The sequence below is a fragment of the Asterias amurensis genome, chromosome 1 (assembly GCF_032118995.1).
Source record: "Asterias amurensis chromosome 1, ASM3211899v1".
Taxonomy (NCBI): Eukaryota; Metazoa; Echinodermata; class Asteroidea; order Forcipulatida; family Asteriidae; genus Asterias; species Asterias amurensis.
This window is the reverse complement of record NC_092648.1, coordinates 36563728-36587964: the sequence shown is the minus strand read 5'-3', so window position 1 is coordinate 36587964 and position 24237 is coordinate 36563728. Positions and strand designations below refer to the sequence as shown.

At 37.3% G+C, this 24237-nt stretch overlaps 1 protein-coding gene across 2 annotated transcripts; it reads left to right on the top strand.

Annotated features, from left to right (window-relative positions):
* Positions 1–1585: 1585 nt before the first annotated feature.
* Positions 1586–23834, top strand: LOC139938638 (G patch domain-containing protein 11-like). Of its 2 annotated transcripts, none has more exons than XM_071934247.1 (7): positions 1586–1736; positions 15577–15809; positions 17443–17484; positions 18558–18769; positions 19440–19571; positions 21273–21354; positions 22216–23834. In XM_071934247.1, exons 1-7 carry the CDS (start codon positions 1588–1590, stop codon positions 22269–22271), a joined length of 906 nt encoding a protein of 301 aa, XP_071790348.1. In that variant the 5' UTR covers positions 1586–1587; the 3' UTR covers positions 22272–23834. The 2 variants fall into 2 exon arrangements, with proteins under 2 accessions (XP_071790348.1, XP_071790340.1); XM_071934239.1 differs by having other exon boundaries at positions 15574–15809.
* Positions 23835–24237: the final 403 nt, after the last annotated feature.

Here is a 24237-nt window from a genome sequence, read left to right as displayed (position 1 = left end):
GATATTTTAAGGATGATTCATGATCAGTGATAAAATTGCAGACATTTGTTTTAAATGTAACATTAAAAAATGCATGACTTGGACTTTGACCCTTGCATCGATGTGTCATAAGTACTGTATAGTCAGTACTGTAGGAGTCATGCTGAGAAAAAAATGACTGGGTACTCAGGTTGTGTTCAAACCCATAGAGTTATATATAAGAACTAGAGATGCTGCTTGCACAAATGCGACGGGACCGCAAGGAGACACGCGCACCATTTTGTACGCGTGTTGAATATGGAGTACATGTTGGAGTTTGTGTTTTAAAACCCTACGCGATGCTTTTATGTCAACTTACAAATTGGTCGCACACCAGGCCGGTTAAACACAGGCTGTGCGATACTGTTTTGTCAACTTAGAAAATGGTCGCATGCACGCATGCCGGGCCGCGTATATAGGCCAGTGCGCCCTCTCGTTCTTATATAAAACTCTATGTTCAAACCCAAGACTCCTGCATTCTAAAGCTTATGTGACTGAAGGGTTGTTATCATTGTTTCAGTTTGTAGTGGTCGTTTAGACAATAATGTATCTGATTTTTAGTTTGTTTTACATATTTCTGGAGTTAGTCTTAGTTTTAAGGATAAGATTTCCTGAATAAGTATTCATTTGAGAATCTGGGCATTGTAAAGGAAAACAACTCTGAGAAAAAGAAAACAAAATTGATAAATAAAAATTCCCCATTTTAGATCCAGATGAAGGGATTGAAAACACCACTGACATTGTTTTTGTATAAAATAATATCAGCGTATGGTATTTTGAGCACATTTTCAACAGACGTAATTCCAGCAGTATCATGGAAATATTATAATTTTTTTTTTTAAAGGTCAAAGCTTCTTTATTTTCCCTTGGCAAATTGATTTTTCAATGGGGGGGGACACTTAAAGGGAAGGTACACGTTTGGTAATTACTCAAAACAAATATTAACTTAAAAACTGGCTTGGTAACGAGCATTGGAGAGCTGTTGATAATATAAAACATTGTAGGAAACAACTCCCTCTGAAGTAACGTAGTTTTTGAGAAAGAGGTAATTTCTCACTAAAATAATAAAAGACTTCTAGCTAGAAGTCTTTTATGCTTGTCTGAAAGCACACAAATTCATCCAACAAGGGTGTTTTTTTTTCATCATTTTCTGGCAACTTCAATGACCAATTGAGACCAAATTTTCACAGGCATGTTATTTTATGGTTATTTTATGGTTAAGATATGAAGTGAGAAGACTGGTCTTTGACAATTACCAAACGTGTACCCTCCCTTTAAATATAAATGGAAAGCAGTTTTTTAATTCTTTTTTAATTATAAACTTTCTGGGGAGTAAGTTGTTTATAATGTTAAAACTTTAAAGCTTAAACAGTTTCATATGATCTATAAATAAAAAGATTATAACAAAACTTAGAATGGTGGTTTTAAATCTTGACTGTCCGTCTGGCTATTGCTTTGTATTGTAACAAACCATGGAGGAAGATGGATCTATTTCATCCTCCATGAACAGACTAAAAATGTTCGCTCGTCCCCAGCGCCTTGCATATACTATAGAGTGGCCGCTGGGGAATGCCCAATACACCGTCGTTGGTTTGTTGTTTGGGGAATTCCCGTTTTCTGTTTAAACACTTGAGGGCGCTAGACTTCGAACGTAAACAGTTTACAAAAATGGCAGACGACGAAGATGACTACATGTCCGACGCTTTTCTTGTTGAAAGGTAAGCCATTATTTAATGCATTGCCATTAAAAAATTTATATAAGCAGACTGCTGGACTAGAGCCCTCATTCAGGAAGGTCGGAGTTCACCAGTATTTAACATTAATTAGACTATAGATAGGCATAGCCCCACTTGTCTTGTGTGGCCAAGGATAGCTGAAAGGATTCAGTTATCCTTGACTACACAAAAACACAAGTGGGGCTAGACTCTCTAGAGCCTGTTGCTATTGATTAATGATTGTAAGTTAGATACTTAGGATAACTTTCCGTATGGCGCCACCACTTATTCAAACATTTTTTACAAAAAGAGATATCTCATTGAGGTAAATTAGATACTATATTAATAATTATTTCATATCGAATGAAAAAGTGGTGGCGCCATACGGAAACTTTTCCCAGTACCAGTCGTACCATTCTACAAATTTACCCCCCAAAAAAACAATCTTCAATTCCTACTCAAAAAATCAATGTGTAGCATTAAATTAAATGCAGACTGCTCCTCTACAGTAACAATGAGATATCCCTTTTTGTCAGTTTGTAGAAACGAGTGAAAAAGTGATGGCGCCATGCGGAATGGGAAAGTTAAGGAAATAATTTCTGTATTATATGGCTATTGGCACCACTACTTTTTCATTCAATTCAATATAGTATCTAATTTACCTCAATAAGATATCACTTTTTGTAAAAATGAGTGAAAAAGTGGCGGTGTCATACGGAAAGTTATCAAAAATAATATTTGAATTGAATTAGAGACCTCAGCTGAGCCCCTAACCCACCTTGTTGAGCTGTTCATGGCTCCGCTTTTAACATCGGTCTCATCACTGTAAACTAATGGCGACAGTAATGAGACTGATGTTAAAAGCGGAGCCATTGACAGCTCAACAAGGTGGGCTACTTAGACCCAGTAACTGGGGCGCTGTACTCCTTTTTTCAAAATCTTGACATTATCGGTCGTACGCCCGATAATGACAAAATTTCAAAAAAGGGAGTACAGCAACCCAGTTACTGGGTCTAACCTCAGCTAAAGTCTCGAACTCAAGGCATCTGAGTGAAAGCACACAACTTGTGCGACAAGGGTATTTTTTCTTTCATTATTCTCTCACAACTTCAACAACCAACTGAGTTAAAATTTCACAGGTTTGTTATTTTATGCATACTGTTTAGATACACCAATTGAGGAGACTTTTGGTCTTTGACAATTACCAATAGTGTCCAGTGTCTTTAAAAAGTAAAGAAAATTGGCATCAAATTCAAATAAAAAAATTGTGCCGTCTCCAAATCTTTTTCCTGTGTTGATGGTCGCTACAACATTTTGTGACATTTTCTAAGTATTATCTTGGGTCAGAATAAAATTAAAAAACCTGTTTTTTTTTTAATGTTCACCATGTTTTTTTTAACGTTCTTTTGAATTTGTATGCTCTTTAATAATGGTTTATCACACCTTAGAAGATCTATCAGCAATACGCTCCATGTTCCTCGAACTCGCCTGGCCGGTTATGGGGACAGGGCTTACTCCAAAATAGCTACAAGACTCTGGAACTCACTTCCGGAATACCTCAGACAAATACACAGCATCACTCTCTTCCAACAGAAACTCACAACACACTTGTTCTTGCTTGCTTTCCAACATCTTGACAAAACTTGACCGGTGCCTTTGAACATTTCTTTTTTCAGTAAAGTGCGCCTTATAAATGCTGTAGTTTATTATTGTTAATATTAACCGGATACTTGGGCGGAATGTTTTTAACGGAAATGGTATTTTAACTTGTTTATAATGCACTTGTTCACCACTTTAATGTAATTTTGATATGTACACTGAGTTTTTCGTAATTATTGATTAAAAAATCAGGCCCCAACCTAAATGTTTTGAAAAACTAAAAAAACTTCTGCCGTTGACGGCGGCGTCAAAGGACAATGCTTTGACGTCATTTGTGGGAGTTTACTTTATACCTTCACGCTGCAACAAAGCGGCTTTACAAATTGGAGCTCCCAACTATGATGTTTTGAGAGTGATTACGTAACGGAGCTTTTCGCAAATATCTCATAAAAGCGCTGGATATAGGGTATTCAAAATGATTTTTTTTTACACAATTAAAATCTATTTGTAAATTTAATCATATGACTCGATTTCCTTATTCATTGAAAACATTTGAAATGAAGAAATTCAGCAAAGTTCCTGACTTTACATTTTCGTTCAAGCAGGTCTTTAGGGCAATTCCACACCAAAGTGGACATGACATAACAAAAACAAATAAGGTGTCAAATTAAACTTTAAAGCTTATAAGGTCTATATTTTCAAGATCTTTACTTAGAATACTGATTTTGATACATTTTGGTATCCATAAAAATCAATAAATCAATAATCTAGTTATGAAAAAGAATCTGATTTATACTCACCTAAAGCTGTTCAAGAATTATGCTGAAAGTATAATATAATTTATTTTAACTTTATCCAGGTCATATGAAAGTATAGAGTTTAAAGGATTTGGTTACTTTTTCAAAATGTCCATATACTTACATTAAACTTACAGGGTTTGAAGTAAATGATAGTGGAAAGCTTCCCTTAAAATCTTACTTACTGAGGTGCTGTAGTTTTTCAAAAATTAGTAAAACAATGTCATGGAAATACGTTTGTAAATGATTAAAATAATTTTTCGTCTCATGAGACAAAAATTATTTTCATGACATTGTTTTACTTATTTCCCAAAAACTACAACACCTCAGCACGTAGTATTTTCAGGGAAGCTTTCTACTATCATTATCTTCAAACTATGTAAGTTTAGTGTAAATCTGTGGACATTGTGTTTTTTGTCCTACAAAAGTTATAGAGACCCTTTAAAAAAAAAATTTAACAAAAAATCACAAATTTTGTAATTAGTTTCACTTCAGTGACTTTACATATTTTGGTGTAGTAGAATGTTACCAAAGAAACGTCATATATATTTTTTTTTAAACTAGTTATAGGATAAATGCTTTTTTGATTGCTTGGTTTAAATCACCATGGTTGATGTGTGGGTTGTATGTCGTACTTAGGACAAGTGGGGTTTTGCTTTTTTGTTCATTTGGTTGTTTATGAATCAGGTTTGACCGTTCATTGTATGATACTTTCCCAGTGATTGTGGCGATTTCCGAAGCTTTGTAACCTCTTGTGGTTAATTTTTCGGAAAAATTGTTGACTTTGAGTAAGAAATCATCTTTGTTGTTTGTGTTTCGAGCATAACGAAGTGTTTCTCCGTATACGAATGCTTTGAACACATGTGGGGGGTGTGATGATGTTTTGTGTAGGTATTGGTAGGTTTCAGTGGGTTTGGTATAGACCTTTGTGTCTAAAATACCAGTTTCATTTAATCTCGTACCTTTGAAGATTGTTAAGTCAAGATAGTTGATGGAAGTATCGGATGCCTCGAATGTAAATTTGAGGGTTGGGTGTATTTGATTCATAGTATGAATAAGGCTCTTGAAGTTTTCAAGAGTGCTATCGGAGAGGACAAGTATGTCATCTCTATAGCTACCAAGTGAGGATGTGGTCAGCTTTTTCAAGGATTTGTTTTTCCAGATCGTGTAGTGTGATATCACAAATTTCTGGGCTGGCAGTTGAGCCCATGGCACATCCGATTTTTTGTAGGTAGTAATTGTTACCGAATTGGAAGCAGTTTCTTCCTATGATCAGTTCCAAGAGTCTACGGATATAATCGGAGGGTGGTTTTGTGATTGAATACGGGGTTTGGTTTCGGTTTAAAGCAATTCAAACGCTATCGATTGCCTCTGTTTGGCGAACGTTTGTATACATGGAAACAACATCAATGCTAGTTATCAGAACTTGTGGCGGGAAAGTTATTTTGTCTAGTTTGCGCAATATGTCCGCTGTGTCGTGAACAAATATTCACCATAAAAATTACCGTAGCCGTTAAACGAGAGACATGTATTGTTCTCATGCAAACTTGTACTTTTATACAAATATCAAGGTTCAAATTGTGCATAAAAATTAAGCTGTGGCTATCTTTTAAAATTTGAACTACGATTCCAGTAATTAACTGCAAGAATCTTGAAGTATTAGTTTTCAGCAAAACTCGGGCGGTGCAGGGACTAGAGGGTAAAGCAATCGGCCGTCGGGTTTTGTGTTCGAAAGAGCCCTCATGTGCAGCTGAATCGGGTACTTTTTACGAATTTCTCCATACAAAATTAACCAAACTGGCCTACAAACCCTTAAAATAACAACGCAAATGTTTCTGAAAGTGAGTTAAGTGAGAGGATGTAAGGGGTAGCTGTCATACAAACCCTCAAAATAACTAGGCAAATGTTTTCTGAAAGTGAATTAAGTGAGAGAATGTAGGAGTAGTTATTAAAGACCCATAAAATTACCGTTTCTATTATTTTAGTTTGTTTAGGGTTCCACAGATAATTATGATAACATATTATAAAATTTGATGTTTTATCAGGGGACTTCGTCACGCGGGGTGCGCGCCCCGGCGGATGTTGACCAGAAAGTTTACATGAGAATTAATTGATATGACAATAAACTAAAAATTAATGAGGCAGACGCTCTGTTACCCCCAAAAGCGGTGGTAAAAACAGTAGATTAGATGTTGCACAGCATGTTCCGAAAACTCGCTTTATTTGGTGCTCAGACAGCTTTGTTTGCGTCGTTGGACGTACGCTCAATAAATCACGATGAATGGGGCCTTAGATTCTAAAATCATGTATACGTCACTAGAAACAAAGCAAAAATCATTCAACAGTTATAGCAACCAATCATTAAATATATTTATTTTCAATACAATTTGCAGAAATTGACTTTGTCAATAAAGTCCATACCAACTGGCGCGGTTTTTTTAACCTGCTGTATACCAGAACTTCTTCGAAGCTTCCTTTTCAGTCAGATAAACTCCACGGCTATTAGTGGCTGTGATTATGAGTTTGTTTTAAAAGAGGGTACCACTTTCATACAAGCCTTTTTAGTCGGATTTCTCCTCTGCTATTAGCAGCGGTGATTATTGTTGAGGGGGGAGACCAGACTTAGACCACTCAAATCCGTGGAACTGAATTATACCAAATGTGCTCAACACAATGAAATAAGTGTGTCATTGGAGCAGTGTACGTGCTATATTTTTAGTCGACTAAGCATTATTACCCTTACAGTCATCTTAGCTGGGAAATACTCAATGCAGTGGATAAAATTGACACAATGACAAAAGCCGATTGAATCAAAACAATGCGTAAATGAGGCGAAACATAATCCACATTACGGATAATGCGTTGGCCCGCTCGATCAACACTAAAATATTACGAAATACCCTACATATCATGCCCAGTACCATCATTGCCAAGTATACCCATCCCCAATATTAAAGCTCAATTCCAGAAACGGACACCAATTTTCCATACCGATTATAAATACAATTTCTAATCAAATCCTACGAAATGATTATTACCTGTAAGAATACCTCCCTGGCCCCCACATTACCTTTTACAACATTTGTATACTAGAATCCTCCTCATCTAGCGGGGTGCCGCGCGAAGCGCGGCATCCCGCTAGTTGGTATTAAAGAAGCTAGGTACTCATTGGCAAAACCACTTGCAAAGATCTTCAATATGTCTTTAACTTCGGGAGTTTTTCCAGATGGTCTGAAAAAAGCTAAAGTTACCCCTATCCATAAAGGTGGTGATAAAAATCTCATTGGCAATTATAGACCGATATCAGTTCTTTCGACATTCTCAAAGACCTTTGAAAAACTCATCTATACAAGGCTAATGGGCTTTATATCTCAGCATAACCTCCTCTCTGAATCACAATTTGATTTCAGAGAAAAGCGTTCTACGGAGTTAGCGACATCTTTTGTAATAAATAAATTGCTTAATGGCTTTGAAGACAAAAACTTTTCTATTGGCATATTTCTAGACCTGTCTAAGGCCTTCGACACTGTTAACCATGACATTTTATTACATAAATTAGAACATTATTGAGTCCGCGGAATAGCGTTGGAGTGGTTTGAAGTTATTTATCTAACAGAACACAAGTTGTTTCATATAATTCTACAATTTCAACAAAACAAAATATCATCTGTGGAGTGCTCCAAGGCTCTGTTTTAGGACCTTTGATATTCATTCTTTATATTAATGACATCTGTAACACATCCGATATTATATCATTTTGTCTTTTTGCTGATGACACAAGTTTAGTTCTTAGCCACAGATGCGTTGATGCAGCTGTGATTATTTTAAATATTGAAGCCGCAAAAATAAGTAAATGGCTTAAAGCAAACAAACTTTGTCTTAATTGACTAAAATCCAATTATATTATATTCTGTCAAGCTCAACGTAGATATATTCAATCTGTACCCCTAGTTTTGGATGGTGTAGTGCTCAAACAAGTGACACATACCAAGTTTATTGATGTAGAAAGTGATGAGAATTTATCCTGGAAGAATCACTTAAGAGACGTTAACAATAAAGTAGCTTAAAATATTGGTATAATTAACCGTCTAAGAAAATTCGTTCCTGGGTTTATTTTGCTGACCCTGTATAACTCTTTGGTTCTTCCGTATTTAAATTATTCCATTCTTACTTGGGGTGGTTCCTTAACACAAAACAGTAGACTTCTCACCTTGCAAAAGCGAGCTGTTCGTATTATTTCTAATGCTGGTGCCCGTGACCATACGGCTCCATTATTTTGTAATCTTAGATTACTACAAATTATTGACCTTTACCAACTAAATTTGGGTAAATTTATGTATAAAGCTATGAATAACGCATTGCCAAGTTGCATTAATTCACTTTTCAAACTAACTTCAAACATCCATTCACACTATACTCAACGTTTTTATTAAGTTTAAGAAAAGGGAGTCTAAAATTATTTTTATGTGAGAAGAAAAATGCATTGTAGGAATTCAAGATGGCTGAACAGTTCAATGCAAATGAAACTCTATTTAGATGCAGTCACAATGATTATTTGGTTTGAAGGTTCTAAAATAATTAAAGGCAGTGGACACTATTGGTGATTACTCAAATTAATTATTAGCATAAAACTTTACTTGGTGACGAGTATTTGGGAGAGGTTAAAAACATTGAGAGAAACGGGTCCCTTCTGAAGTGACATAGTTTTCGAGAAAGAAGTAGTTTTCAACGAATTTGATTTCGAGACCTCAGATTTAGAATCTGAGGTCTCGAAATCAAGCATCTCATAAACGCACACAACTTCGTGTGACAAGGGTGTTTCTCTTTCATTATTATCTCGCAACTTCGACGACCGATTGAGCTCAAATTTTCACAGGTTTGTTATTTTATGCATATGTTGAGATACAACTAGTGAGAACATTGGTCTTTGACAATTACCAATAGTGGCCAGTGTCTTTAATTACATGCATACTATGTCAGACATACGTAGCAGTATACCAATACAGGGACATCAACAGAGTGGCTGATGTTTGAAAGCAAACCATGGCAACCTTTTCGTATTGACAATTAGCATTAACAATTGACAATGGTTGCGTTGGAAGGCTGATTGGTACTCTTCAGTGTAATATTTTAAGTGTTCTAGTTGAGGATACATCATAGTTAACCACGACCTTGTTTTTATATTTATGCCTGCCAGAACTTTTGAATTATGGAAATTGACGCTAATGGATGACAGATAAAATCAATAATTTTGTAGCCTTCTCTATTTGTGTTAACAACTTAACAATGAACAGACAGCAGTTTATAAAGCTCTGTAGTACTAAACTACTAGTTCGAAATTTGGTTTGTATGAAATGATTTTCGCAGGTTATCAAATCTTTTTTGTTAGTTTGTCTGTCTTCAACATGGTAACCAGGGATGTCTTTGCTGCAAGAGGGTGCCCTAATGGATGGGTGCCTTATGCTGAGTCTTGCTACTTGGGTCTGGATGGATCCATGGAAGGTAACTGGGCCAATGCCGTGATGCAGTGTGATCGCAACAACGCATCTGTAATGGTCCCAAGCTCAGATTGGGAGAATAAATTCATATTCAATTCGTTTCAGCAACATGGAGACCTCTTTGGTGCTTGGATCAATTGCAATGAAGCAGAAGTTGAAGGCGATTGGAAATGTTACGAGGGTGATAAGCACCTGACTGAATATCGTAAATGGGAGCCAAACCAACCAGATGGTTATAAAAAAGGAGGGGACCAGGATTATGCGTTCATGATAACCCGTAATTACAAGAATCAACCAGGCATTCTAGGCTTCTGGGGTGATAGCTGGAACTACGATCAGTTTTTCATCATCTGTGAGCGCCCCCGTAAAGCCAGATGTGGTCCTTCTACTACTCATGGATAAAATGCGCATTGATGAAGGTACAGCAGTCAAAGGACTGCACCTTGTGTCTCTCGGGCTTTACAAGGACACTCTGGCTTCTTCTACAGTGGGGCCAGCTTGGACACTTACAGAAATGCTTGAGAGAACCATTTCTAAGACGCGTCCCATCCAGCTTTGCAACAATATGCACTCAATATTAAATACCCTGAAGGAATCACCAATGCTGAACTTCATCATCGAAGCAATCACACCAGCATCAACAACACTACACAAGACAACTGATTGGACATGCAACAAGGCGTGACACTCCTCTCTCAATACTCCAGGACAGGAACACTCAACCTACAGTTAAACCCTATCAAAGAGGTGGGGCACACAATGCAAACCTACTACCAGCAGCTCTCTGATGACCTGCAGGATGGTCGGTATTGGATTCAACCAGCTTCATCAAGCCACTCAACATGCCCAACAATGGAAACAAACAAAACAAACATATTGTAGCCACGATGAGCAACGCCTGTGCGCTGCATGCTCACAGACATCACCATGATGATGTGTCTCTGCTTCGTTAGACACATCCTGGACAAATACCCAACTGTCTAGAGCTCATATAATATCAAACTAAAATGTAACGTACTAAGACCCATTGTTGTCAGGTCAATTTCGCTACTCACTACCAGTTCCTTTAAAAGTTTTTTTCATATTCAGCTGGAGATTGTAACCATGATGATAACGATTTTCAAATTTTTCTGAAGGAATATTTAACTAAATGTTTTCGATTCAACAACAGATTCCTGTTGTTTTCTTGTTAATTTTAGAGCGCGCATATAATCCATCACTCAGAGATGCTCTCGGTGATTTAACATAATGCACAAAAACCTGAATTAATATTCTTTAAATATTCCGATGCAAATTTAACATCTAGTTATATTATGTTCAGTGTTTTCCTGCAAGGTATGTTGGACTACGTTTGAATTTATGAGGCCTACTCCTTTAACATAGCACCATGTAATAGTTTACAAGGTGTTGTGGCGCAATATGCTGCCAGTCAGACCAGGAACATCGGGACGAACCCCTTTTCTTATCGATAAGTGCACTGGGTTATACCCATAGAGCTATATATATAGCTCTATGGTTATACCGCAACACACGACCACAGCCTTATAAATGTCCCATCCCATCCGAAGGTCAAAGTACTCATTTCAAAGTGTCTGGCTTCAAGAGTATGGCTGTAGTTTGCTGATAATCACAGGCTCAGACATTGTGTGCATGGCAAGTTTCTTTGCACCTTGATCTGCTCAGGCGGGAAGGGTTGATTTATTCATCTATTTTACAACAAAATCTGTAAATATACAACAGTGGGACTGGTGAAAGACATGCCAGACTTGGAGTGAAAATCAAACAACCAATTGAAAAAAAAAGAGAACTTAAAGACGCTAGACACTATTGGTAATTGTCAAAGACCAGCCTTCTTACTTGCTGTATCTCAACATATGCATAAAATAACAAACCTGTGAAAACTTGAGCTCAATCGGTCATCGAAATGTGAGATAATAAAGAAAGAAAAAACACCCTTGACACACGAAGTTGTGTGCTTTCAGATGCTTGATTTCGAGACCTCAAATTCTAAATCTGAGGTCTCGAAATGAAATTCGTGGAAAATTACTTCTTTCTCAAAAAATACTCCACTTCAGAGGGAGCTTTTTCTCACAATGTTTTATACTATCAACACATTATCTCCACATTACTCGTTACCAAGTAAGGTTTTATGCTTAAAATTATTTTGAGTAATTACCAATAGTGTCCACTGCCTTTAATGCTTTGAATGCATAAAACTCCAGGCGCTATGGGTCTTGTTTTAAAATTCAATGCATGAAACTTGCTGCAACTGGTCGCACACTTGGGATTTGGGGTACTTGTGGCTCTAAAGCTCATATGTGCACACATGATTGTACCTATTATATGAATTTATTTAACAAAAACTTCTGAATTAGTTTACAAAGATATACTTTTTAGTTTCTTGAGTAAATTATAAAAGAGAAACTACTTCTCAGTGGGCTTGCTAACTGTTGTTCTATAATCCCTGGAGCTGAAATGCCATGAATGTGTGGATAATTTACAGTTAAATGGCGTTATTAATTTCCAGCTAAGGTATTACACAGAATAGTATTAACTAGTGCTGATTCTTTTGGGATTGTATAAAGATTGAGGATTTAGGCTAAATGTACAAAATGGGGCTTAGGTAGCTCTGTATCTTGTAGACAGATTGGAATGTTTGTAAACAAACAAACAAACAAATTGTACAAATATTTACAGAGTCTTCACATAGAATGTTTTAAGGCCAATTTGTTTAAAATTCACCTACTGTCATTTTTAGAAGATTAACTGCAAATTTTACTAATTTTTAAATAGTTATTGCTTAAAACAAGTTAACTTTTAACTTCAGAGGACAAATAATGCGTGGCGAAACGATTTTGTTTCAGTCAAAATTAAAAGTATACCCCATGTAGGTCATTGAGAACTTATAAAACAATTTCTAGACACACTTGACTTCTGAAAGATTCACTGTGTATAATGATGTTTTGACTGTACTGAATATTGCATAGTGTTTGCCCATACTGGGGCCAATTAAAAAACATTATTAACCAAAACAATTCAAATTCTTGAAACTGTGGGTGGGTGTAGACAAAAGAAATAACTGGAAATCAAAATTCAGTTTTTATTTTAAAACAAATGTAAACAATGTATAGTATCAAGAAAAGAAAAAGCAGAAGAAAAAAGACGGAGATGGCCAAGATCATCTATTTTATTCCGTATTAGCCTATAAAGTTGTTTGTTTAAGCCAGGAAATGCAATTGAAAACTACAAAACCTGGTTCAATTGATGCAACGCTTTGTTCTTCAGTGTAATGAATTATATTAGATCAAGTAAAAATAAATAACACGTTGCTCGTCTGGACTTTTAAAAAGAATTGGTGAGGGAGCTTAGGTCCTTGTTGTTTTAAATTTCCATTTTTACGTTTTTGGGAAAAAAGTCAGGATACAATTGCCCAAGTTTTTCTCACCAGATATGAAAAGACCAGTGTTGGCCCAAATTACAACTGAAACGGAGAGTTTATATTTTGGGGTCCAAAAATAGGGTTAAAATGTTGATTTTGCAACCTGAAAACATACTCTAATGCATGATCCAATTAAGCACGAGGGTGAAATTTAAACTTTAAAGCAATAAAGGCCACGGATAATACTTTGTAGTGATATGAAAGTTTTTTGAAATAATTTTGCGTTTTGGTGGGGTGGAGTTGTACATGTACATGTGAGCCAAAAAAAACAGTTTTTCAGACCCCCAAATCAGCCTGAAATAGCTAAAAAACAAAATGAGCTGTAATCATAGGCCTATATTGTGAATTGAAAATGCAATTTTGTTTACTCACACCCCAAAGCCCTTCCACCCACAAAGTTTGAAAGAAATTAATTTTTTAATATTTTACATAATTGCATTTTCATTGTGCATGTTGCTTCTTCAAATAAACAAATTGCTATGAAATGATGTGTCTATTGTTATTCATTGATGTGTCTATTGTTATTCATTGATGTGTCTATTGTTATTCATTGATGTGTCTATTGTTATTCATTGATTCGTCTATTGTTATTCATTGATGTGTCTATTGTTATTCATTGATGTGTCTATTGTTATTCATTGATCACTAATGAAATCGCACACTAACACCATCCTACTCAATTGTCAGTAGGCGTGAATAATAGGCAAATTGCCTTTGGGGGTGTTGAACAGTAGATTACTAGACCATGGACACAAAAAGTCAAATATTTACATGAACTGCCCCCTCTTAATATTTTACATAATTGCATTTTCATTGTGCATCTTGCTTCTTCAAATAAACAAATTGCTATGAAATGATGTGTCTATTGTTATTCATTGATGTGTCTATTGTTATTCATTGATGTGTCTATTGTTATTCATTGATCACTAATGAAATTGCACACTAACACCATCCTACTCATTTGTCAGTAGGCGTGAATAATAGGCAAATTGCCTTGGGGTGGGGGGGGGGGGGGGGTTGAACAGTAGATTACTAGAATAAGTATTGTCAACTAGTTACTGAATCACAACTTCTTGATTTGTGCAATTCATAATCATAGACGTTAAACCAATGTTTTTATGAGAGAGATTGGCTGTTGCCAGCTTGGTGTTTATGTCCCCTCAAAGGAGTTTGCTGAGTTCTCTTCACAGGAAGATCATCTTAACAACAACAAAAACAAACAAGACAAACAGACAGACAGACAGACAGACAGACAGACAGACAGACAGACAGACAGACAGACAGAGACAGACAGACAGACAGACAGACAGACAGACAGACAGACAGACAGACAGACAGACAGACAGACAGACAGACAGACAGACAGACAGACAGACAGACAGACAGACAGACAGACAGACAGACAGACAGACAGACAGACAGACAGACAGACAGACAGACAGACAGACAGACAGACAGACAGACAGACAGACAGACAGACAGACAGACAGACAGACAGACAGACAGACAGACAGACAGACAGACAGACAGACAGACAGACAGACAGACAGACAGACAGACAGACAGACAGACAGACAGACAGACAGACAGACAGACAGACAGACAGACAGACAGACAGACAGACAGACAGACAGACAGACAGACAGACAGACAGACAGACAGACAGACAGACAGACAGACAGACAGACAGACAGACAGACAGACAGACAGACAGACAGACAGACAGACAGACAGACAGACAGACAGACAGACAGACAGACAGACAGACAGACAGACAGACAGACAGACAGACAGACAGACAGACAGACAGACAGACAGACAGACAGACAGACAGACAGACAGACAGACAGACAGACAGTCAGACAGACAGACAGACAGACAGACAGACAGACAGACAGACAGACAGACAGACAGACAGACAGACAGACAGACAGACAGACAGACAGACAGACAGACAGACAGACAGACAGACAGACAGACAGACAGACAGACAGACAGACAGACAGACAGACAGACAGACAGACAGACAGACAGACAGACAGACAGACAGACAGACAGACAGACAGACATGCAAACATGCAAACATGCAAACAAGCAAACAAGCAAACAAACACACAAACAAACAGAGAGACAGACAAACTAACAAACAAACAAACAAACAAACAAACAAACAAACAAACAAACAAACAAACAAACAAACATCCCAAACAAACAAACAAACAAACAAACAAACAAACAAACAAACAAACAAACAAACATCCCCAACAAACAAACAAACAAACAAACAAACGACACAACCCTTCTCACTTCAAATCAGACAGATACGGGCTCTCTGGACCCCAAAAGACAATATTGTAAGCTGTTAAACAACAAAATCACATACTCGTACTGGCAACTATTAAAAATCTTCACTAACAGTAGCTTTAACATTAGTGTATCCGAACACATTTGTTAATTTTGAGCCTGTCGTCAATCTTACTCAAACTAATAAAATGTAATTTTTTCAGTAGCAGTAAATCGACCGATCGTGGCCTCGCATGGGGAAAGCACGTCAAGAAAAACAAGAAAGACGCTCAACACAAGGCAATCAATGAGCAACACCGCACTAAGTTCAAGCCGATCAAAGAGCGTGAGCAGGAACACCGGCTGAAGGGTCTGAGTAATGCACTGACTAGTGACAACAAGGGGTTCGCTATGCTGGAGAAGATGGGGTACAAGAGCGGCATGGGTCTAGGCAAAAAAGGTAACCATTGTGTAGGGATTAGGGTAAGATGTGATGATGATAGGTCCCTTATAGGTTCTGACTGGAGAGTAGGGATTAGGGTAAGATGTGATGATGATAGGTCCCTTATAGGTCCTTACTGGAGAGTACTTCTTGTAGGACAAAAAAAACCAATGTCCACAGATTTACACTAAATTTACACAATTTGAAGATTTATTTGTTTATTTATTTTCCCAGGGTAAGCTTAATCAGTAAAAAAAAGATGTTTTCCATTTGGGCCCTGCAAACAAATAAACATATTAAAAAGTAAACATAAAAATCACATAATAACAAAATATAATATAAAAAAAAACATAAAAAAATTACGATATAAAAAATAAGTAAATATGTAAGAATTACAGGAAAATTAAAAGCAATACATAAATAAACAAATACTGATATTAGAAAGCTTCCCTGAAAATAGTACTTGCTGAGGTGCTGTAGTTTTTGAGAAATGAGTAAAAAAATGTCATGAAAATAATGTTAATCTCGTAGAACATAAGATGAAAATTATTTTAGCATGTGAAAACGTATTTTCATGACATTGTTTTACTAATTTTTCAAAAACAACAGCACCTCAGCAACTGATATTTGAAGGTATGCTTTCTACTATCAAATTTAAATCTGTGGACATTGTGTTTTGTGTTACAAAAAGTACATGTACCCAAATCCTCTAAAGGCCATTCATTTTTGGATCACAAAATGCCCAGACGTTGTTAATATTGTTCATTTCTTTAATTAGTTTTTGTTTTTGCCAGTAAGACAGAAATGACATAAAACAGCAAGTTAAGTTTTGGGCTAGAAATGTACACAATAAATTGAAAAAAATTCATATTCAGACATGACCTTTACTTTAACCTCTTTATATTCATTTATTTATTTCCTCAAAACCTCAAATAAATGTTGAAGATAAATAGATTTAGAAAATTTCCATCAAATATACAGTATAAGGGACATAAACACGTGAATAAAGAAACAGGATAACCCTGACACTCTCGGACGACCCCAAACCATCTTGACAAAGTATGAAACAGAGGGACTGTGAGAACAATCTGATGAGTAGCTGACCGAGAGTATCAAGGTCATCACATTCAACAAACTGATTACGAAACAAAACTGTTAAAATACCATGTTTGACGCAGTCTACATACTTAAGGTCAGAGCTAAATTTCCGCCTGCAAGAAGGATTTTAATATTCAGTAAAGCAGCCAAAAATCTGTTTTTAACTCTATCAATTAATGTATCTTAGAATAAGCAAAATCGACGCTGGCCTCGCAATTTAAAAGGTGGACATAAAAAGATCTGGCCTTAGAAGTGTTGTTAAAAATCTGACATACTAGATTAATTTGAAATGTCGACAAAATATCATTGATCTTACATAAATGTGAGGGAATGAGGTCAAACCATGATTTATGACACCTTTTGAGTAGGCCCTACAAGAAAAAGCTTTTGCATGAACAATAATGGTGCTTTAAGATTACATAAAATAGATCAAACATGAACCTTAGCATTGAAAGAGGAAACAAACAATATGATTTGCAGACCACAGGTTTAACGGTCATTTTATGGCAGTTGTGTTAATCAAACCTTTGTATTCATTTTGGATGGACTACAGGTGGTGGTAGATCGGAGCCCGTTCCAGTTGAAATTAAAACAGGTCAGTACAAGAATGTGATGGATGGAAGTGGTTAAAAAATTTACGTCTTTTTTGTTCTAGCCGAAAATTCCACGGAAAGCCTCTTCACAAATTCTCAATCTCACTCTATCCTGCGCTGTCTGTTGCCAAGCAAAGTCAGAGTAATTTGAAAAGGACTTGGCATATCATTGTTGAAGCCTATCATTGTTGAACACTCTAGTTAAAGACACTGGACACTCCTGGTAATTGTCAAAGACCAGTCTTCTCACTTGGTGTATCTCAACATATGCATAAAATAACAAACCTGTGAACATTTTAGCTCAATTGGTCGTCCAAGTTGTGAGATAATAATGAAAGAAAAAAACACCCTTGTCATAGGAAGTTGTGTGCATTCAGATGCTTGATTTCATTACCTCAAATTCTAAATCTGAAGTCTCAAAATCAAATTCGTGGAAAATCACTTCTTACTTGAAAACTGCGTCACTTCAGAGGGAGCTCATTCTCACACCATTTTATACTATCAACCTCTCCCCATTACTCCTTCCAAGTTGGGTTTTATGCTAATAACTATTTTGACTAATTACCAATAGTGTCCACTGCCTTTAAATGTCAAGGTCATTATGGCTAAAACAAAGGAAATATTTTCCATGCGAAGGATAAGAATGGGGTGAATCAACTTGTCAAGAAACATTTTTGCAGTACCCAACATGCCCAATGGCCGAAATCCCATAAAGTTTACATTAATGCAACTGGTGTGCTGCTCATTTTTTGCTCAGCATTGAATGTTTTTTTTATCAAAGCTGTATTTGATGTCACAGCTCCGTTTTGGCACAGCTTTTTTTTTTTTTTTTTTTTTTTTTTTGGGGGGGGGGGGAGGGGGTAGTTTTGTGATGTTGAATTGGGTTGGCATTTGCAATGAACCAGGTTTACTTGGCATGACAACAAACCTGCAACTGTTTTTCTGTGTATGTAATTACGATAATTACATTTTGACAAATCAGTTTTCACATTTGGAAACTGTTGCCTTTGGTTCTGGAAAAGTAACACGTTCTTTTAAACAATCTGTTTCCCCAACCCCTTCAACTCTCTGGAAGGTAGAGGAGGTTTAGGAAGAGAGTCCCAAATGAAGGATCAGCAGGAGACGAGGCAACGTCAATATCTAGAAACCGTGCGACAACGAGCTTCAATGGAAGTAGAATACAGGCAGGATTTCCGTCAGCGCATGAGCAGTAAGTTCATTGACAAGGAGACAGAGAAAGACCTGTACACAAGCCAGAAAGCATGTGAACATTTGGATGTCTCTCAGGTATGTTGATAAGTTGAGTTGTGTTTAGTGTTGAGAAGTTGAAGACTGGCCTACTTGGAGTATTCAGCGGCCACACCATTTTGTTGTTTTGCCAAAGCAAGATGTCCGGAAGAAAAGTCTAATTTAAAAAGTTAAAATGGCCCGACGTTTCGACCCTAGCAGAGTCTTTCTTGAATCTGCTAGGGATGAAGCATCAGGCTGTAAGATGTGCCTTGTTGGGGATTTATAGCACCTGTCCTTTGGTTGGTAATAGGCAGTTTGCAACAGCCAATTCTTTATTTCTTAGAAAAGTCTAAATAATTCATTTATCGTGTAATACACTGACTGACTGTAAGGAAAACATATTGGTGTTGAACAGTGTCAAATTTATTGGAGCTGAACTTGAACCAATGACCCTGGATTAACGTGCCAGCGCTCCCTCTACCAACTGAGCAACCTAAATCTAGGTTGGCAGTCTCCCTTCTAATTCATATGTTTGTTCAATGGTGCTAATTAGAAGCAATACAACTGTTAGCTGCCGTTTATAGTCAGGGGTCACACCCAAGTTATGATACACCCTGGGAAGCAATATTTTCTGCTTGACCAGCTCTATGAAATTGGGCTCTGGACCCAAATTTCTGACTCGTTTTCTAAGCAAAGACTCTCATCTCGGACTGCTTGACTCTAATAGGAGATTGAAGCACCTGTAGAGCCATGGTATTGGCCTAAGAAGCCTTCTGAAGATTCGGAAGAAGAAGACCAAGAAGATGAAGAAGAAGAGGACGAGGAGGAGGAGGAACCTGAACCAGGAAGTCACCTGACTGTAAGAATCAATCCATCTAAGATCAATCAATACTAAAACACACCTCTTGCTTGTTCTGTAATCTGGTTGGCTGAAACACGCTTGGGGTGAACTTAAATAGTCTAGTGATTGCGCATGCCTGATTTGCAGGAATAGTGCTCGCTGGGCACAAGCCTTTGAAAATAGTGCCTGGTTACAGTGCCCTCTCTTGACATGACATGACAGTATCTACACAACTTTCTTTCTTTTCCAGAATCTTTTTTTTTTTTTTTCTTCACATTTAAGACCGTGGTATGTTATAAAACACATATTGACTGGCGTAATTCAGTAACTAGTGTACGTTTATTCCCCCTCGCGCCCGTTAGTGACCAGAAGAGTGGCCTATTTCCCTCGGTCTCAGGAAATAGGTCCCTTTTCTGGTCACTCAAAGTCCCTCAGGGAATACACATACACTAGTTACCTCATTGCCAGTCAATATGTGTATTATAATACTAATGGACATTTGTTTTGTGCCATATCTGTCAACTTTACACTCATGCCGCAGGTTATATGAAAATGATGTAACTACATTACAGTCTTCCAAGTAAAAAAGATGCAAATTAGAGTCAACCAAACAGAGTCAAGCGTTGATAAAAAGCAAAGTTTTGAATACTTTGAATGAAAGCTTTTGGGGAAGATATACGTTTGGTATACACTCTTAAAATGAATGGCAATAACAGCGTTTTTTAGATACCTACGGCAGTTTTGATAGTACATGTATAATGATAAAGCATGTTGGGAATCAATTCACTTTGGAAGTATGGTGGTTAGGTAAACATATATCAGGTAGGATTTGAGAAAATTAGTTCAGTACAAAATATTTTGTCATAAGTAATTCACAAAGGTTTGTTTTAGGTCACGTGTTGTGTGTACCTAATAATGCAAAATATGCTTTACAATGACTATTATGAAAATGGACCCTGCTGAATACAGGCCTACAGTAAAAGATTTGTGCTGATTTAATTGCCTTGGACAATGCTCAGGTTAAGTGTCGTGGCTAAGCGGACTAGTGTGTCTGTCTAAAGTTCTGATGTCTGTCGGAGTGTGGGTTCGATTCCAGCTCATGTCATTTGTTTCCCAGAGAAAGACACTTCAAAGGCAATGGGCAATATTTTTTACCGCTTGAGGGCGCTCTCAATCACTTCCGGAGGTATATTCATTCATACACAAAACAGTTATTAAATACTGGAACACATTACCACCCCAGACATTTAAAGAAGCCGTTTTAATCAAACTCTAAAGCAACTTCAAACTACGGCGCAACAAAAGTGACAGAACGCCTATTAGAACTGTGCAGGACTAATCGCGTAAACCCCCGCAAGTGACAAAAATACTATTGAGAGCGCCCTAACGCGGTCAAAAAAATATTGGCGCATTGCTTCTCTTAACCAAGATGTACAAATCTGAACCTGAGAGGACAGATACAGCCCTGAATACCCCAAGTATGCCCCAGACACCCCCGGAACACCCCAGTATACCCCTGGAAGTGATAAAAATACTATTGAGAGCGCCCTCACGCAGTAATTGGCGCAATGTTCTCTTAACCAAGGTGTATAAATCTGAACCTGAGAGGTCAGAGACACTGTGGGATTATAAAGTAATTTGGGGTTTTATGCTCCCTAGGGAGTTTAAAAAGTTTTGAAATTTGAACTAACAACCCAATGAATTGTTGATTTGTTTCAGTCAGCAGAGAAGCTTGTGCAAATAACCAGCTACCTCCGTAGTCAACACACATACTGTATATGGTGCGGGACATCATTTGAAGGTAAACTAGATTAATGTTATAGTAACTTTTGTTTTACCCAAATCCATTGAATGATGTGTGATAGCAATGTAGACTCGGTACTTTCCAGAGTATTGTGTATGACTCGGGTGGGGTTCGACCTTCGACTATTCCCCCTAGCTACCGGGGCAGTCTCGATGGTACGATCTAAGTGGCAAGAACCAAAATGGGTCAAACCAAAAATAATATTATTTATCCCTGATGCAAATATCCATAGATTAATATTAATAACTGAAATATCAGATTGAGGTGACAAGAAAAGACAAGTTATTGTTAAGTGATGACAAATTTTGACTTTTGTTTTGTTTATGCTTAGGGAAGGGAAATGTCAAATTAAGTTTTGTAAATACTTGTTTTCTAATAGAAAGAGTCCTCAATTGAGTGAGGGGAAACATTACAAGTCTCTTCTCTCATGTTAAGATGGTTAAAACCACAGTGGATGATATTGAATGGTCATACAGTAGGAGGGGAACTTCAGAATGATCTTTTTAGTTGGATCTGTTTACTTGAATGTAACTTGACCTAATGGACGTCTTACAGCTCTGGCTTAGACTGTTACTAGGGCGATTCAGCGGTAGACGTAGGTGAGAATTCAGACATGGCCTACTAGACTTTTTGATTGATCAATCAATTGTAATAAAAATACAAAAATTTTGCCAGCCTGTTCGAGGGCAAATAAAAGTAAAAATGGCATAAGAAAATTACACAGACAAAAAGTTTTAGAAAAACTACACAAGGGAGTGTAGAGGTAAATGATATGATGATTGCAATGTCTTTCCAGTTTGGAAACTGAAATCAATCTATTTTTACTGTATTGTAATTTTCTTGTAATTTTCTACACAGATCAGCGTGATTTAGCAGACAATTGTCTGGGCAACACAGCTGAGGATCACAGGTAGCAGGAACTGAAACGATGGACAGATAAATATACTACAAACATCCCGGGCTCAGTTTCATGGGTCTGCTTACCCCAAGTAAAGAATCGGCACTTACGGCAAAGAATCGGCACTTACATGTACGTCAAGCATTCACCGGTTAGTAGGGAACTTCGGCTTGTGCAGGTGTGTACTCCGTGTTACAAAGGCATTCTCTGCTTACACAGCTAGCCCAGAAATTGGATACTTGCTCTGCAAGTGGAGAGTGTTGATCGTATAAGCGCAAGATTCGGCAGTAAGCAGAACCATGAAATAAGGCCCTGTAATGACTAGGCATTCTGTTCAATTGTTACATATGATCAATTCATGACACCATGTCAGTCTGCAAAACGATTACCTGGTGATGTGGTGATCACACTTTAGTTCGCTTGGTCAAGCTTTGAACCGACTGATTGATCAACTCACCAGCTTGAACTCAGATATCTTATGGTGAACACTCATGATATTAAAATATCATGAACAGTTTCCCTGCCATGCTAATGGGGGCTCTCAATTTCATTGTGTATTCTCGTCAGACAAGGTCAAGTAAAGTCTAACCTAAATATTGAAAAGTGAAGAAAAATATGACCTCGACCCACTTACTTGGAGCATGCCATAACTGGTATTTGTGTACTACATGTTTACCTGCAGAGAATACCCACTGAAGAGGCTGCACCATGCTGTAGGCTAGCTCTCTTTAAGGCACTGGACACTATTGGTAATACTCAAAATAATTGTTAGCATGAAAACTTACTTGATGTTTGGTAGCAATGGAGAGCTGTTGATAGTATAAAACATTGTGAAAAACGGCTCCCTCTGAAGTAGCGTATTTTTTAAGAAATTGGTAATTTCTCACTAAAATATTTGAATTGAATTTGAGACCTCAGCTGAGGTCTCGAACTCAAGGCATCTGAAAGCACACAACTTATGCACCAAGGGTGTGTGTTCTTGCAGCTTCGACGACCATAGGAGTTTGACACGTTTTTGTTATTTATGTATAAATATGTTCAGATACACCAAGTGAGAAGACTGGTCTTAGACAATTACCAAAGGTGGATGGAATTCCTGTATTACAAGACGGGCGTAGTCTGATATAAAATTTATTTTTGCCCTTGAAAAATTGAGTGGGTTATGTTATGACCAGGATTCGAACCCACACTCTGATGACTTAACCACCAGAACTTGAATTGGACGCTCTTGACCACTCAACCCACTAAATTTTTCAAGGGCAAAAATAAATTTTAAATCAGACTATGCCCGTCTTGTAATACAGGAATTCCATCCACCTTCACTCGGGGTGTAAACTGGCACCTGGAGGGTTAGAGGTTGATACCGTGTATGAAAAAGCCTTTGTTTGAGCGCCACGGCAGCCCAGGGCTGTTTACAAAGGAATTTTTACTGACTAGGGCAATAATGTAAATTGCATTGATATGGTTATTGTAAAAATGTGATTTAAAAGAACTAGTCAATATTATTATTATTATAACATGTACTTTAAGGTCAGCCTTTGGACTCAATAAAATGTTCTAACTTTTTACCATGATAAAATGCCATTTGTATCATTCCTGTGCAAGAGTATACATACCATAAATCTCGAACCCAAACCCTATCCCTCACCCCTAACCCCAAACCTTATTACCCACAAACTCTAACCCCAACCTTAACCCTAACCCAAACCACAACCCTAACCCTATCCCAACCATTACCCTATCCTTATGATACAAATGGGTTAAGCGTTAGGGTAAGGGTTAGAGTAAGGGATAGGGGTATTAAAATTCTATAAGGTAATCTTTGCTTCTGTAAAATGTTTTAATTTGTTGTCTCCAGATGAGTGGGATGCAAACCTTCACCCTAGTGAGTATACAGTAGAACCAAATAATATCAAGTTTGTAGAGTTGGTCATTCCCAGAGTCCCAGTCAGTCATTGTTGCGCCCTCTTACTGTCGACTAA

Excerpts from the sequence above, each read along its gene's own strand:
- LOC139938638 (XM_071934239.1), top strand. The coding sequence starts at position 1,588 with ATGCCCAATACACCGTCGTTGGTTTGTTGTTTGGGGAATTCCCGTTTT. Across the intron at positions 17,485-18,557 it reads TCCAGTTGAAATTAAAACAG|GTAGAGGAGGTTTAGGAAGA; the intron begins GTCAGTACAAGA and ends ACTCTCTGGAAG. Across the intron at positions 19,572-21,272 it reads AACCAGGAAGTCACCTGACT|TCAGCAGAGAAGCTTGTGCA; the intron begins GTAAGAATCAAT and ends GATTTGTTTCAG.